Here is a 16,879-nt window from a genome sequence, read left to right on the forward strand (position 1 = left end):
ACCAGTCTGAAATGAAGAATTGAGAGGGTGGAAGGGGGCCATGAAGTATCTTTAGCAAACCGGGTTAAGGAAAATCCCAAAGCCTTTTATTCATACATAAGGAGCAAGAGGGTAACTAGAGAAAGTGTTGGCCCATTCAAGGACAAAGGAGGGAAGTTACGTGAGGAGTCAGAGAAAATGAGTGAAGCTTTTAATCAGTAGTTTGCGTCGGTATTCACCGAGGAGGGGGACATGACGGATGTTGAGGTCAAGTTGGCATGGGGGTGGGGGGTGGGGGGGTGCGGGGTAGTGTTGGGTGTTCTAAAAGCCATTAGGGTAGACATGTCTCTAGGCCTGGATTGGATCTATCCCAGGTTACAAAGGGAAGCGAGAGAGGAAATAGCTGGGACCTTAACAGATATCTTTGCAGCATCCTTGAACACGGGTGAGGCCCTGGAGGACCGGAGAATTGCTGATGTTACCCCCTTGTTTAAGAAAGGTAGCAAGAATAATCCAGGTAATTATAGACCAGTGAGCCTGACGTCACTGCTGGGGAAGCTGCTTGAGAAGATACTGAGGGATAGAATCTATTTACATTTGGAAGAAGATGGCTTATTAGTGATAGGCAGCATGGTTTTGTGCAGGGAAGGTATGTCTTAACGACTTGATTGTCACTTCCTCAAAGAATTCTAAGTTGATAGATGAGGGAAGGGCTGGAGATATCATACACATGGACTTCAGTATGGCATTTGGTAAGATTCCCCATGGTAGGCTGATAGACAAAGTGAAGTCGCATGGAGTCCAGGGTGTACTAGCTAGATGGATAGAAAACTGGCTGGGCAACAGGAGACAGAGAGCTGTAATGGAAGGAAGTTTCTCAAAATGGAGAACTGTGACCAGAGTTCCACCAGGGATAGTAGGAACTGCAGATGCTGGAGAATCTGAGATAACAAGGTATAGAGCTGGATGAACACAGCCGGCCAAGGAGCATCAGAGGAGCAGGAAGGTTGACGTTTCAGGCCTAGACCCCCCTTCAGAAAATTCCACAAGGATCAGTTTTGGGACCACTGTTGTTTGTGATGTATATAAATGATCTTGAGGAAGGTATAGGTGGTCTGATTAGCAAGTTTGTAGATGTCACTAAGATTGTCGGAGTAGCATATAGTGAAGGGGACTGTTGGAGAATGCAGCAGAATATAGATAGATTGGAGAGTTGGGCGGAGAAATGGCAAATGGAGTTCAATCCAGGCAAATATGAAGTGATGCATTTTGGAAGATCCAGTTAAAGAGCGAACTATATGGTAAATGGAAAAGCCCTGGGGAAAATTGATGCACAGAGAGATCTGGGTGTTCAGGCCCGTTGTTACCCTGATGGTGGAAACACAGGTCAGTGGAGTGATCAAGAAGTGATACGGCATGGTTTCGTTCATGGGACGGGGTATTGAGTACAAGAGTTGGCAGGTCATGTTACTGTTGTATCGGACTTTGGTTCGACCACCTTCGGAATACACTGCACAGCTCTGGTCTCCACATTACCAAAAGGATGTGGATGCTTTGGAGAGGGTGCAGAGGATGTTGACCAGGGGTGTCTGGTATGGAGGGCAGTAGCTATGAACAGAGGTTGAGTAGGTTAGGATTATTTATATTAGAAATACAGAGGTTGAAGCGGGGCCTGTTTGAGGCCTACAAATTCATAAGAGGTATAGACAGGGTGGATAGCAAGAAGTTTTTTCCCCCAGAGTGGGGTTACTAGGAGGTAATGATTTCAAGATGAGAAGGGAAAAGTTTAAGGGAGATGTGTAGAAAGTTATTTACGCAGAGGGTGGTGGATGTCTGGAACACATCAACGGAGGTGGTATAGGTGGGCGCAGTAGCGTCATTTACGATGTATTTAGACAGATACATGAATGGGCAGGGAGCAGAGGGATCAGATCTTTGGAAAATAGGCAGAGATAGTAGGCACTGCCGATGCTAGAGAATCTGAGATGGCACGGTGTGAAGCTGGATGCACACAGCAGGCCAAGCAGCATCAGAGGAGCAGGAAAGTTTGACGTTTCAGGTCGAGAAGGGTCTCAATCCGAAATGTCGAACTTTCCTGCTCCTCTGATGCAGCTTGGCCTGCTGTGTGCATCCAGCTTCAGACCGTGTTAACCTAGGAAAATAGGTGACAGGTTTAGATAGAGGATCTGGATCTGTGCGGGCTTGTGGGGCCTGTTCCTCTGCTGTAATTTCCTTTCTTCTTTGTCCTTTGCCTTCTCTCCTCCGATGCTGCCAGACCTGCTAAGTTTTTCCAGCAATCTCTGTTTTTGTTTTGGGTTTCCAGTGTCCGCAATTTTGTTTTAATTTGTTTTATTCTTTAGGTGAAACAGAAATAAAGAAGATTAATGGGGTGCAGTGCTTTGTTTCAAGGGGAAGTGAATGCAAAAGTAAAGGTTTAGTTTTCAGATGTGTTCTCACCAATGTGCTGTTTAGTAACTTTATTTCAGGAAGGATGTAAATGCATTGAAGGCAGCCTTGAATGGTCTGCTAGATTGAATCCAGGAGGGAAGGTTTGACAGGCTGGCTTGTTTTCACTACATTTGTGAGGGATGGCTTAACTGAAGTGTATGAAATCCTGAATGGTCTTGCCAAGATAGACATTGAAAGGATGTTTTGTGTGTCAGTCCAGAAGTATAGGGTTCTGCCTTATAGTTAGAAGTAATCCTTTCAGGACAGATATAAGATTTTTTTCCCCCGAGGGCTGACTTTGGAACTTTCAGCCCAAAAGGGTGGTGAAGGTATTTTTAGGGCAGGTGGATAGATATTTGTCAGGTAGAGGAATTGTGGGTTAGTGGGGCCAAATGGGAATTTGGAATTAGAAATGCAAACAAATCAGCCATGTTCCTGTTGAAAGACAGAGAATAGGCTCAAGGGTAATAGAGTTCAGTGCACCCCCAAACGTAGTCTCTAGTAATGATTGGAAACTGACAGTGTCTGTAATTGTACTGTTGTTTTCATTAAAGTGCACTGTTTTTTTAAAGGTCTATCTTGCTACACTTAATGACAGTAGTGCAGTCTTTTGTTGAAATGATGTCGAAGTCTTGTGAACAATAATGGTTTTCTTTCCTTGACAAAACCAAAAAAACTACGGATGTTGCAAATCAGAATGAAAACCGAATTTGCTGGAACAGCCCAGCGGGTGTGGCAGTGTCTGTGCAGAGAAATCAGTTAACATTTTGGGTCCAGTGCCCCTTGCACAGAACGATGGAAACTAGGAAAATGTCAGTTTATATGCTGAAGATAGCATGGGGGTTGCTGGTAAAAAGTAAACAATAGGCAAGGAAAGAGCCAAAGAGAGAGAACAGTTGTTGGACAGGCAAAAGAGTGGATAACCATCAGGCTAGAAGGGTGAATAGCTGTTAACAGATACTGTTAGTGCCTAACAATAGGTAGTATGTAATGGCAGACTGTTCATAACAAGGCCTAGATAACAAAGTGTGGAGCTGGATGAACACAGCAGGCCAAGCAGCATCTTGGAGCTGGATGAACACAGCAGGCCAAGCAGCATCTTGGAGCTGGATGAACACAGCAGGCCAAGCAGCATCTCAGGAGCACAAAAGCTGACGTTTCAGGCCTAGATCCTTCATCAGAGAGGGGGATGGGGAGAGGATTCTGGAATAAATAGGGAGAGGGGGAGGCGGACCGAAGATGGAGAGAAAAGAAGATAGGTAGCGAGGAGAGTATAGGTGAGGTAGGGAGGGGATAGGTCAGTCCAGGGAAGACCGAGGTCAAGGAGGCGGGATGAGGTGGTATGTAGGAAATGGAGGTGCGGCTTGAGGTGGGAGGAAGGGATGGGTGAGAGGAAGAACAGGTTAGGGAAGCGGAGACAGGCCGGGCTGGTTTTGGGATCAGTGGGGGGAGGGGACGAGCTGGGTTGGTTTTGTGATGCAATTCCCATTATCACTCATAACAAGGCTTGGTGTGTGTGGTAGGGGCTCGAACATGGGAGTGTTCAGGTCCTAAAATTATTGAACTCTATATTGAGTCGGAGGCTACAGGGTCCCCAAATGGAAAATAGTGTTGTTCTTCCAGCTTGCTGTGAACTTTGGAGCATTGTAGCAGTCCACAGACAGAGATGTTGGCCAGGGAACAGGGAGGTGTGTTAAAGTGGCAAGCCGCTGGAAGCTGAAGGCCTTTTTTTGTGAGCAGAACATAGATGTTCTGCAAAGCGGCCACCCAGTCTACGCTTCATTTCTCCAGTGTAGAGGAGACCACATTGTGAATAGTGAATGCAGTAAACTAGATTCTGGGAAGTGGATATTAGTGGCTGGTCTGTCCCCAGAAATGGCAACAGATGTCAAGGAAGTGAAGGGAGGAGTCAAAGATAGACCAGATAAAAGTGAGGGTGGGGTGATAATTGGAAGGGAAATCCACAAACTTTCTCAGTTTTGGACGATAGACGGAAGTGACACTGATATTGCCGAGATGTTGGAAAAAGAGTTGTGGGTGGGGTCTGGAATAGGACTGGAACAAAGAACATTCCACGTACCCTATGAAGAGACAGGCATAACTGGGACCCATGCAGGCACCCATGGCCACTCTGAAGAAAATGAGAGAAGTTAAAAGAGAAGCTGTTTTGGGTGAGGATGAGCACGGCCAAGCAGAGGATGATGATGGTGGTAGGTGGGGATGGTTCAGGCCTTTGTTCCAGGAAAAAGCAGAGAGCCCTGAACCCATCCTGGTTGGGGAGGCACATAGAACATAGAACATAGAACAGTACAGCACAGAACAGGCCCTTCAGCCCACAATGTTGTGCCGACCATTGATCCTCATGTATGCACCCTCAAATTTCTGTGACCATATACATGTCCAGCAGTCTCTTAAATGACCCCAATGACCTTGCTTCCACAACTGCTGCTGGCAACGCATTCCATGCTCTCAACTCTCTGCGTAAAGAACCTGCCTCTGACATCCCCTCTATACTTTCCACCAACCAGCTTAAAACTATGACCCCTCGTACTAGCCATTTCTGCCCTGGGAAATAGTCTCTGGCTATCAACTCTATCTATGCCTCTCATTATCTTGTATACCTCAATTTGGCCCCCTCTCCTCCTCCTTTTCTCCAATGAAAAGAGACCGAGCTCAGTCAACCTCTCTTCATAAGATAAGCCCTCCAGTCCAGGCAGCATCCTGGTAAACCTCCTCTGAACCCTCTCCAAAGCATCCACATTTTTCCTATAATAGGGCGCCCAGAACTGGACGCAGTATTCCAAGTGCGGTCTAACCAAAGTTTTATAGAGCTGCAACAAGATCTCACGACTCTTAAACTCAATCCCCCTGTTAATGAAAGCCAAAACACCATATGCTTTCTTAACAACCCTGTCCACTTGGGTGGCCATTTTAAGGGATCTATGTATCTGCACACCAAGATCCCTCTGTTCCTCCACGCTGCCAAGAATCCTATCCTTAATCCTGTACTCAGCTTTCAAATTCGACCTTCCAAAATGCATCACCTCGCATTTATCCAGGTTGAACTCCATCTGCCACCTCTCAGCCCATCTCTGCATCCTGTCAAAGTCCCGCTGCAGCCTACAACAGCCCTCTACACTGTCAACGACACCTCCGACCTTTGTGTCGTCTGCAAACTTGCTGACCCATCCTTCAATTCCCTCGTCCAAGTCATTAATAAAAATTACAAACAGTAGAGGCCCAAGGACAGAGCCCTGTGGAACTCCACTCACCACTGACTTCCAGGCAGAATATTTTCCTTCTACTACCACTCGCTGTCTTCTGTTGGCCAGCCAATTCTGTATCCAAGCAGCTAAGTTCCCCTGTATCCCATTCCTCCTGACCTTCTGAATGAGCCTACCATGGGGAACCTTATCAAATGCCTTACTGAAGTCCATATACACCACATCCACAGCTCGACCCTCATCAACCTTACTAGTCACATCCTCAAAAAACTCGATAAGGTTTGTAAGGCATGACCTACCCCTCACAAAGCCGTGTTGACTGTATTTGATCAAGCCATGCTCTTCCAGATGGTCATAAATCTTATCCCTCAGAATCCTTTCTAACACCTTGCAGACGACAGACGTGAGACTTACCGGTCTATAATTGCCGGGGATTTCCCTATTTCCTTTCTTGAAGAGAGGAATTACATTTGCCTCTCTCCAGTCCTCAGGTACGACTCCAGTGGAGAGCGAGGATGCAAAGATCTTCGCAAGTGGCGAAGCAATTGCATTTCTCGCTTCCCAAAGCAGCCGAGGACAAATCTGATCCGGGCCTGGCGACTTGTCAATCTTAATGTTTGACAAAATTTTCAGCACATCAGCTTCGTCGATCTCTATCCATTCCAGCATGCACACCTGCTCTTCAAAGGTTTCATTCACTACAAAGTTTGTTTCTTTCGTAAAGACAGAAGCAAAAAACTCATTTAGGGCTTCCCCTACCTCCTCAGGCTCCACACACAAGTTCCCTATGCTATCCCTGATCGGCCCTACTCTTTCTTTGACCATTCTCTTATTCCTCACGTAAGTGTAAAATGCCTTTGTGTTTTCCCGGATTCCTTCTGCCAAGTATGTAAAGGGATTGCATGTCCATGGTAAAGAGGAGGTGATTGGAGCCTTGTTTTCCACTTTTGGACCCCGAAGCCTTCCGGTCTCGATATCGAGTTGAATAATTTTCGAGCCTGAACTCTCCCATTTCCTAGCCCCTTACCCCACACACTAAGCCTTGTTATCACATAACCTGCCATTACGCACTATCTATTGTTAACCACTAACAATCTCCATTGACAGCTATTCAACGTCCTAGCTGGGTCGTTATCCATTCCTTTGTTCAACTGTTGTTTCCTCACATTGGGCTGTGTCCCCCCCCCTATTGTTTTCTCTTTACCCCCACCTTATCTTCTGCGCGTAAACTGACATTTTTCCTAGCTACCATCAGTTCTGAGGAATTCATGATATGGATGTGCTGGTGTTGGACTGGTGGACTATGTCAGAAATCACACACCACCAGGTTGTAGTCCAACTGGTTTATTTGAAAACACAAGCTTTCGGAGCCTCTCTCCTCCTTCAGGTGTTGAAGAGGCTCTGAAAGCTTGTGTCTTGAATTAAACCTATTGGACTATAATCTGGTGTTGTGTGATTTTTGACATTGTTCTGAGGAAGGGTTACCGGACCTGAAACATTAACTCTGATTTCTGTTCATAGATATCACCAGACGTGCCCAGCATTTCCAGCAAATTGTTTATTTGTTTTTATTATTTCCCTGTTGCGTCCAGGTCTCATGCCGGCAAAGTTGATTTTTTTGAGAAAGTTAATTGTATGCTTGTGACAGCAAGACAAGTTACATCGTTAATATTACCAAATAAGTAAGGAGTGATTTGCAACGCATGCCGCTGCCAGAGGACTGCATGCAGCAGAAGCATAAATTAAAGAATGTTACAATTCTTTCAAACATAATCGATAATGCAAAGTAATGGAATCATCCTTAAAACCCGATCCTGGACTTTGTGATGTTCTAATTTTTTTGTTGATTTTCACACATCTTTGCCCATGCTTTGATTTTACCCTTTGACTTTTTTTCACCTTTTAAAGCAAAGTGAAATCATGCAAAGTTTTTTTTAAAAAAGCTTTAGGCAGTAAACATGTGCATTGAAGCTAGAAAAGCCAGTTTACAAAATGTCACAAACTCAGTCTACTTTGAATGCAAATACCAGAGTCAAATGTTGTATATGTTGCCCATTAAGCCAGGATGGCCCCAAACTATTTTAAGATGTGGCTTCTTCAGAGCCACATGACTGTCCGTAGGGGAAATAGTGTTTATTATTGACAGATCCATCATTAAATCATTGAAGAAAGAAGCAGCCAGAGGCGATAGGTTTTGTTGGATGACTGTGAAAAGTGACTTTTGTCATGCAGCTGCCTCTTAAGAACATCTTTAAGGTGAGAAAATTTGACATTGTTATAACTATTAGAAATGGGAGAAATGATAAACTCCATTTGTAGTGACTGCATGCTTGCTGTAGTAGCATTTTTTAATTTAAATTGGCTATGTTGCTAATATAAATACCAAAAAAAAATGCACAGCTGGGAATGTGAAACAAAAACATAATGCAACAGGTCGGGCACCATCTGTGAAGCAGTCAGTCTGTGGACCCTAATGGAGGTTCACTTCCAATACATAACTTTTCCAAGCTGTCTTGCTGATTGGGCCTGACCAGTCTGGTCTGCACCTTTATTCTCTCATACTTAATGATACTAATGTAGTTTCATCTTCATATTAGATTTAAAACTGTCTCTAAAAGCCTGCCCAGTAGCTGCAATAATGGAGTTTAAAGCATTGTCACATTTAAAAATTAATGATCTACAATAAAATATTCAGTAAATTTGTCATTTCACCTGGTGAAGTAGCAATGCTTTGAAAGCTTGTGATTTCAAATGTGTCATGTGACTTCTGACTTTGCCCACCCTAGTCCAACAGCAGCACCTCCACAGAATGACATGAAGAGCAGAGCTGAAAATTCTTTCTTTCTCCCTTAAAGGCGCTAATGTCTTTCTTCCTTTCTTGGAATATGGGTGCCATAGGCTAGGGCAACATTTGTTGTTCATTCTTAGTTACCCTTGAATTGAGTGGCTTGCTTGAACATTTCAAGGGATGGTTACAAGTCAACACATGGATGTTGGTCTGGTGTCACATAGAGCAGGCATTGATGGTTCATTTCCTTCCTTGAAACATCGTGGTGAACCAGATGGGTTTTTACAGTAATCAGTTTGGGTAACGTGCTGGAAATCAAGTCCTGGTATTCCTGGAGTTGCCACAGAAATTAAAGATCTTAAAAAATACATCGGGCACCCCAATTTGTGTCTTTTAGATCCAGGTCGACAAAGAACAGGCCAGTTTCTTCACTGAACAGAAAGTGCTATTTATTTACAAGTAACTCAACTTTAACTACAGGTCAACAGTTATGAACTATCTGCATGTAACTACTAATTAGTTCTTGAATCCTCTTGTAAACTTGCTCCTTACTTACAACCGTACACCCACCCAGATGCAGACAGGGAAAATTCATGGGCTTTATGATTGGAAGGAGTGACTCAGACTGTTCTGTAGTTTCTGTTCAGAGGGTTGCTGGATGATTCTTATGGTTCCTGTGCTGATTAAAATATTTCTTCCTTCTCCAGAGATTTTCATTGGTTTGCAAGAGGCACAGGATACTGCTGAAGGACAAAATAGTTTTCATTATCTTATAATAACTTTTACTGCAGAGATCAGAGAGAGTTTCCCTGAGCTGGTTGAAGCCACGAGCTGTTCAGTGAAGTGAGTGTCATCAATAGCTGGTCTTTTGTCCATAGACCAGTTAGCTAGCTGTTGCCAGCCAAAACTCAATTTTTACGCAGTCTCTGGGACCCAACTCATCTATGGCTATGCTTCAATTCCTGCTGGAATGAGTAGCAATGATGTTTGCCATGAGTCAGAGTATTTGCTTCTAAAGCATACAGTAATTCTTCAAAATCCTTGATTTTAAAGCAGTTCTTATTTCCCTTACAATTAAAAGTGCAAAAAAAAACTGGTATTCAATAAGACCAGCTTTCAATTCAAGTTTTATTAATTGAATTTACATTTCATCAGCTGGTAGGAGATGAACTTGTGTCACCAGAGGATTTCCTGGACTTCTAGATTGCTGGTTCAGTGCACTGTCATTACCACAATGTCATCTTCCCTAAACAGTCACTACATATTCCATTTTGCCAGTCAATCAGTTAGTGGGTATTCTTCTTATACAAAGCTTAATAGTGAGTGTAAGTCATCTCAGCAAAGCATTACATAATTCATATATGTGTAATTTCCAGCAGGGGTGATTAAGTCCGGATACAAAAAGGAAATATTGGCTGGGTTTTCCCTCCTATCAAGTCAATCACAATGTTGCTACTACTGAGACTAACTAACCCAGTTTCCAACCAAGGGATGGCATCTTCAGAACTTGCAGGCAGTTGAAAGTATTGATGCTTCAGCACCTTTGCAAACTGATCCCAAGATAGTGCAATGGTATGATTAAAGATACATCTGTTTGTATCCCAAAATACTTGTTTGTTTAGCTCTTTAAACAAGGTAAAGCACTTCGTGGAAAGATTTTAAGGCGAGAGGAATACAGGTTTGTTATAATTTCAGCAACTTTTTGTCTTAAATGAAAAAAATCAGGCAACCACGTCCAGCAATTGGGTACTGGGCTCTGAATTAAAGGAACAGATTTAAATTACAGCTTTGGCTGTTGTTTGAATGTGCCTGCCTGGTGAAGCTTCTGCATTGTCAGACTTAGACTAGTGCTACCACCAGAGGGTAAGAAGCATCACTTGCCTTGTAGCAAATATTTTGCTGTCAGTGTTTGGATTGATAGCAGTTCTCACTCAGTGCCTTTATGGCTTAGAAAGGGTGGATGCTAGGAAGTTGTTTCCGTTGGGTGGGGAGACCAGGACCCATGGGAACAGCCTTAGAATTAGAGGGGGTAAATTTAAAACGGAAATGAGGAGACATTTCTTCAGCCAGGGAGTGGTGGGCCTGTGGAATTCATTGCCACGGAATGCAGTGGAGGCCGGGACATTAAATGTCTTCAAGGCAGAGATTGATAAATTCTTGATCTCACAAGGAATCAAGGGCTATGGGGAGATTGCAGGGAAGTGGAGTTGAAATGGCCATCAGCTATGGTTAAATGGCAGAGTGGACTAGATGGGCTGAATGGCCTTACTTCCACTCCTATGTCTTATGGTCTTATGTGCCAACTGCACGGGCTTGTTTTTTGTGGCTGTTTGCATCTGAGATTTTGTAAAGATCAGCTGTAAGTTAACTTTACAGCTGAGGTATTCATAGGCTTTTGAGTCTGGACTCACTTTGTTTTTATAATTGTGTATGAGGACGACATACTGCTACCAGCCCTGTTTAGTTTCTGAATCTTGATGTTTCAGCACAGAAACAGGCAAATAACAATGTTGTGTTGTTGGTGGGGTTCAGCTACTTTGGACTCATATATGTGCAGAGAATGCTAAATGCGTGGTTTGGATCATGGAGTTCAGTAACAAGATCATCACTGGTCCTGTCTCAGCCTTTGTCAGAAACACTTGCGTATAGGTTCTTTTCCTTTGTTGCTCACTTTCATAGCTCCTGTCAGTGATGTATTATGAAAATTGATGAGTTCTTAAAAGAATGAAAATCTTGTTTTATGCAATGTAATGGCTGCAAAAGATTATTGTCAAACTGGTTTTGCATTATTGTGATCAGAGATAATGGGAACTGCAGATGCTGGAGAATCTAAGATAACAAAGTGTGGGGCTGGATGAACACAGCAGGCCAAGCAGCATCTTAGGAGCACAAAAGCTGACGTTTCGGGCCTAGACCCTTCATCAGAAAAAGGGGATGGGGAGAGGATTCTGAAATAAATAGGGAGAGAGGGGGACGTGGACTGAAGATGGACAGAGGAGAACATAGGTGGAGAGCAGAGTATGGGTGGGGAGATAGGGAGAGGATAGGTGAGTCTGGGGAGGATGGACAGGTCAAGGGAGTGGGATGAGGTTAGTAGGTAGGAAATGGAGGTGCGGCTTGAGGTAGGAGGAGGGGACAGGTGAGAGGAAGAACAAGTTAGGCAGGCGGGGATGAGCTGGGCTGGTTTTGGGATGCAGTGGCGGGGATGGGAGATTTTGAAGCTGGTGAAATCCACATTGATACCATTGACCTGCAGGGCTCCCAAGTGGAATATGAGTTGTTGTTCCTGCAACCTACGAGTGGCACCCTTGTCTGCCTTCCGGAGAGACCACTCTTTGCGTGACTCCCCTCCAACCCCACCACACCCAGCACTTGCCCCTGCAACCTCAGGAAGTGCTACACCTGCCCCCACACCACCACCTCACCCCCATCCCAGGCCCCAACTTTCCACATCAAGCAGATGTTCACCTGCACAATGTGGTATACTGCATCCATTGTACACGGTGTGGCTACCTCTACATTGGGGAAACCAAGCGGAGCCTTGGGGACTGCTTTGCAGAACACCTATGCTCATTTCGCAGTAAACAACTGCACCTCCCAGTCGCGAAGCATTTCAACTCCCGGTTCCATTCCTTAGACAACATGTCCATCCTGGGCCTCCTGCAGTGCCATAATGATGCCACCCGTAGGTTTTTTGCAGTAAGTCATTTTATTACCATTGCTCTGATTTCTTTCTGGCTGAAGATGAAGACCTCTTGCAAGTTACAAACATAAATGTACATTTTGTTCTTTCATGAAAGCAAAGTTGAAGTTTGGACTTAGATATTTAAACTCTTTCTCCTCCACTCTTGCCAATTTGAAAAAAAGCACTAAAACACAATTGCAAACTGTGGCAACAAACTGTGCAGCAACAAAGTTCACTTGCTAACGATACCAGTCAATGGTGTCTTTTGAAAGGCGAAGAGTGAATGTATTTGCTGAGACATGCACAATGAAAGCTGTTTTCAGTGGAAATATGAAACTGATTGTTCCAACTTCATTTTACATATGATTTTATATCTGCAAGAGCAAGTAAGTCTGTGTAGCTGTTGTTCTGCAGGCTTTACGTGCAATGAAATGCCTGATATGCATTGCTTTTCACAAGTATTGACTGATGTAAACTCACTGGTATGTATACACCAAAGTATGTTTCTTCATCTATAAAGTACAACTACATTGACTTGATTTCGCCAGTCTTTCTTCTGTACAAATATGGAGATAGCTTAACAATAAATGCTCCCAGTTTCGTAAAATATGTTTGCCTTCATTATATGGCACTTGCTAAGCTTGAATTGGAGAAGAGGGAGAAAAGTTTTTTTTTGGGTGTATTAAATTATGGGAAGTGCACTGTATGACCAATGTTTTCTTTCTCTCAACAGAGTATTGGGAAAGGATCCTTATGGTGTATAGACCCAGAATATAGACAAAACCTCATTCAGGCTTTGAAAAAGACACCCTACCATCCGTACTCCCATGTTTTTAATACACCTCCCACTTCCCCACGAGGATATCAAAGGTAAGCATGTGTACTGTTGCATTTACTCAGTCGTCATTTATCTGTGTTAATGATGGTGATTTGGATGTGTATTGCTTCAGAAGTGGAACAGGAGGGGTGGAGACTGAAAATGTCTGTTTATGCCTATGTCATTGTGTAAGTAAGGAATCAGAGGTTGAAGCTTCCCTGTGGTGATGTTGAGTTTCATTCAGCAGCTATGTGGAGATCTGAGGGGAGAGGTGTACTGTCTTGTTACAGAGCTAAGGCACATTCCAGCACATGCCTAGACCATCAATTGTCAAAAGAGAGATTGGGAGGAACAGCTGGGCTGAGAAGGAAACTGCCATACATCTGCCTCGCTAGGTGATTAGCATGATGGTAGCCATGGAAGCCGGAATGTTGCCATAGCAGCACATAGCTGAGACAGGTGCAGTTGCATCTCGAGTTCTATTTTGTTGCCTGGCAAATGGACAGGCTGTTAGCATGTGGAATTACACAGTTGCCTTGACAACACTTTCTCCAAAGTGGCTCCAGTTGGCTTCCAGCCTCTTCTGTTATTTTTTGTTGCAAGTGTGTATGTTTTGTACCTGCTTTATTTCCCCCCTCCTGTCTTCATAAATATCCACAGAAGCGTACTTGATCCGAGATGACAACTCGAGGTCAGCTCGCTCTAGGAGATTAAAACAAAATGGGACTCAGTGAAGCAACAGAGTAATCTAGGGGAGAAAAAAAATCTTGTAAAACCAGAGTGCCTGTGATGTATATATAGTCAAGCCCTAACTATCGAATACAAAAGGTTCCTGTGGTATATTGCCTTTGACATTGCAGGTTTTTATGTTTCTCTGAAGCAGTGGAAATGTTAATCTACCCTTGACAATTTTTCTCTGCAAGTAAACGTGCATGTCTTAAAATCTTAAACCTTTGGAATGTAGGGAGCTTAAATGCAGTAGAAATATTTTTTTACGGCATTAACTTGCCTCCTTTAATTAATGAGCTGAAGTGGGGGACATCAGGGAGGAGAGAAATATATCTCAATGGATTCTAAATACTGTTCTTTCAGGTGTCAGTTCACAGCAAATTAGAGTATTTATAAATAAGCCAACATTTGAGTACCCTGTCTTGTGTGTGCATTTGATTGAAAAAGTGTGAACAGTGAATCTGTGCATTTGTAGCCTGCTTAGCGTGGCAATAGTAAAGCGGCTGGCAACCCTTTTTAACTGCTGTGGCCATTTTTGTTTATTTCCAGCCTGATTTTAGTGTCTCAAAATGGTTCAGACCACTTGAAGTCAGCTGAAGTTTTATATCTTTAATGACCTTGTTGTTGACTGAAACAGTAAACGTTGTTAGATATTCAGGGAAATGTTTTCCAATACTGCATTTGGGAAGGATGACATCTTTGGAATTGATGTTAACTCCTGTACTTAACTGTTGTAGTGCTGTGAAGCTTCACTCTCCTCATTGAGTATGCCATGTGGTGATGAAATTTCCTCCATGTGCAAATGTGCTGGTTTAGCAAAAGGCTGCTGTGGTTCAAAAGTTAAGTGTGTGTATCCCAGTTTGTGATTTTTTAAAATCATAGAATCCTTACAGTGTGGAAGCAGGCCATTCAAATCCACCAACCCTTTGAAAAGCATCCCACCCAGACCCACCCTCATACCCTATCCCCATATTCCACATTTTCCATGGCTAATCCACCCGGCTTGCACATCCCTGGACACAATGGGCAATTTAGCATGGCAATCCACCTAACCTGCATATCTTTGGACTGTCAGAGCAGCCTAGAACACCCAGGGGAAACCCACACAGACATGGGGAAAAAGTGCAAACTCCGCATATAGTTGCCCAAGGCTGGAATTAAACCTGGGTCCCCAGCACTGTGAGGTACCGAGTCACCATGCCACCCAGAAATATTTGTCTGTTCTGGATTTCTACCCTAGACTATTCGGTCCATCCTGTCTGCACTGACCCTCCCAATAGCATCCCAAACAGACCCAGACTCGCTTGATCCCCATAATCTTGCATTTGCCATGGCTAATCTACCTAGCCTGCACGCTACAGGGCAATTTAGCATGGCAAATCCACCAAGCCTGCACATCTTTAGACTGAGAGGAAAGCAGAACGCCCAACAGAAACCCATGCAGACATAGAGAACGTGCATACTCCACACAGACAGAATCAAATCCCAGCTCCTTTCACTGTGAGACAGCAGTGGTAACCACTGAGCCACCGTGCTGCATTTTTCTTTTGTGTTGTTGCTGGATTTAACGAGATCAATCAGAACTATTTTGTTGTTATTTTGAGTAATTGGTTCAGCCCTATAGAGCCACTAGCCTGTGGTTTTGATGTGCAGTCCCATCCAGGCTCGTTATTTAAGATGGTTTATTAATATGATAGGTCTCTAAATTGAGCAGTGACTGCTCAGCATTGATAGTAGTTGGGATTATAGAAACACACAGCACAGAGATCATTCAACCCGTCATGCTTTTGCTGGCTCTTTTGAAGAGTGCACATGCTTAGTCCCACAGCACTATTCTTGCCTTTTAATCTTTTATATGTCTCAAATACCTGTCCAACTTCCTTTTTAAAATTTTCTATGGAATAAACGTCTGCCACTTTTTTGGGTGGGGTGTTCCAAATCCCTAAAACAGCATAAAAAATTCTCTGTCCTCTAGATGTTTTTACCAATGATTTTAAAATCTCTGAAGTAGTTATTACTCTAGAATACTAATTTCAATAGCAGAATCACTGCACCTGAAAATTGATGTAGATAAAAACCCTTCTGTGCGCATTTTAACCTCATTCTTAGTGATGAAGTACAAAATCTGGTGCAAAACTGGTTTCGTGCCTACGGTTGTCCATGCTGTGAATGTTTAATCTCCATTTTAGCATATTTTAAGGGAGTTGGGGCAGAGATATGGTACTATTCTGCGTAGAATTGTTACAATGCAGGTGACCATTCTACCCACCTAGTAAATGCCATCTTTATGCAGTAGTAATTTGACTAGTCCCACTCTACTACCCTTTTTCTGTAACTTGAAAAATTATTTCCATATACTTAACTGTTCATATACTTAACTGATTAACTTTGAAAATACAATTGAATCTGCCTCTGTGACTCTCTCAGGAGTGAGTTCCAGATTCTAACCACTGATTGCATAGACGTTTGCCCTCCTATCACTGGTGCTTGTCCTGATCACTAAATTTATGTTTGCAGGTTCCTTTATCCTTCCTGTTTTCTCTCTACTCTGTCTAGCTCCCTTGGAACTTTAAACCCTTTTGTTAAGTGCGTTCTCCACCTTTATTTCTTTCTCCAATTTATCCCATGTAACTCAAGTCCCTCATCCATTCTTCACCTTCCTCGATGTTTTTATGGCCTTCCTAAAGTGTGGTATTTGGAATTATACAAAACACTTCAGTTTAGGCCATAATAATATTTTATACAAGTTCATCATAGCTTTTTTAAAAGTTCTGTCTACTTCTGTTTATAAAGTACTGAGTTGTCTACGCCTTTTTATCCACTTCTGTGTACCCTGTCAACAATTTATGTACACACACCTCCAAAATTTTTCATTTCCACAAACCTGTTAGATATGCACTCTATGGTTTGTGTTTCCCCACTCTTGTTCTTCCCGACAAGATGTATAACTTAAAAATTTAACACAAAAGTGTCATGTCCCAGTTTTCTGCTTGCTCCATCAGCCTATCTATCCCTCTGAATTTTATCCCTAGTTGCTGGTATTTTTGACTTTCGGTATCTGCTGATTTCTCTCTGAGCACCCAACTCTCTGTTATTAGTATGTATATGGCAAGAAAAAAAGTAGAACCAGTTCCCATTCATGGGAGGCTGCCAGTGTATTTTTATCCAGTCCAAAACAACTAATTTGGCTTTCTGTTACCAGACAAATT

The 16,879-nt window shown here is 43.1% G+C and overlaps 1 protein-coding gene across 1 annotated transcript in view; it reads left to right on the forward strand.

The window, feature by feature from the left end:
• foxn3 (forkhead box N3) overlaps positions 1-16,879 on the forward strand; it is a 328,149-nt gene that overhangs the window by 196,866 nt on the left and 114,404 nt on the right. The window contains exon 3 of the mRNA XM_059648972.1: positions 12,858-12,994. Within this exon, the coding sequence (XP_059504955.1) occupies positions 12,858-12,994 (137 nt within the window). The remainder of the gene's footprint in view (positions 1-12,857; positions 12,995-16,879) is intronic.

The sequence above is a fragment of the Stegostoma tigrinum genome, chromosome 10 (genome assembly GCF_030684315.1).
Source record: "Stegostoma tigrinum isolate sSteTig4 chromosome 10, sSteTig4.hap1, whole genome shotgun sequence".
Taxonomy (NCBI): Eukaryota; Metazoa; Chordata; class Chondrichthyes; order Orectolobiformes; family Stegostomatidae; genus Stegostoma; species Stegostoma tigrinum.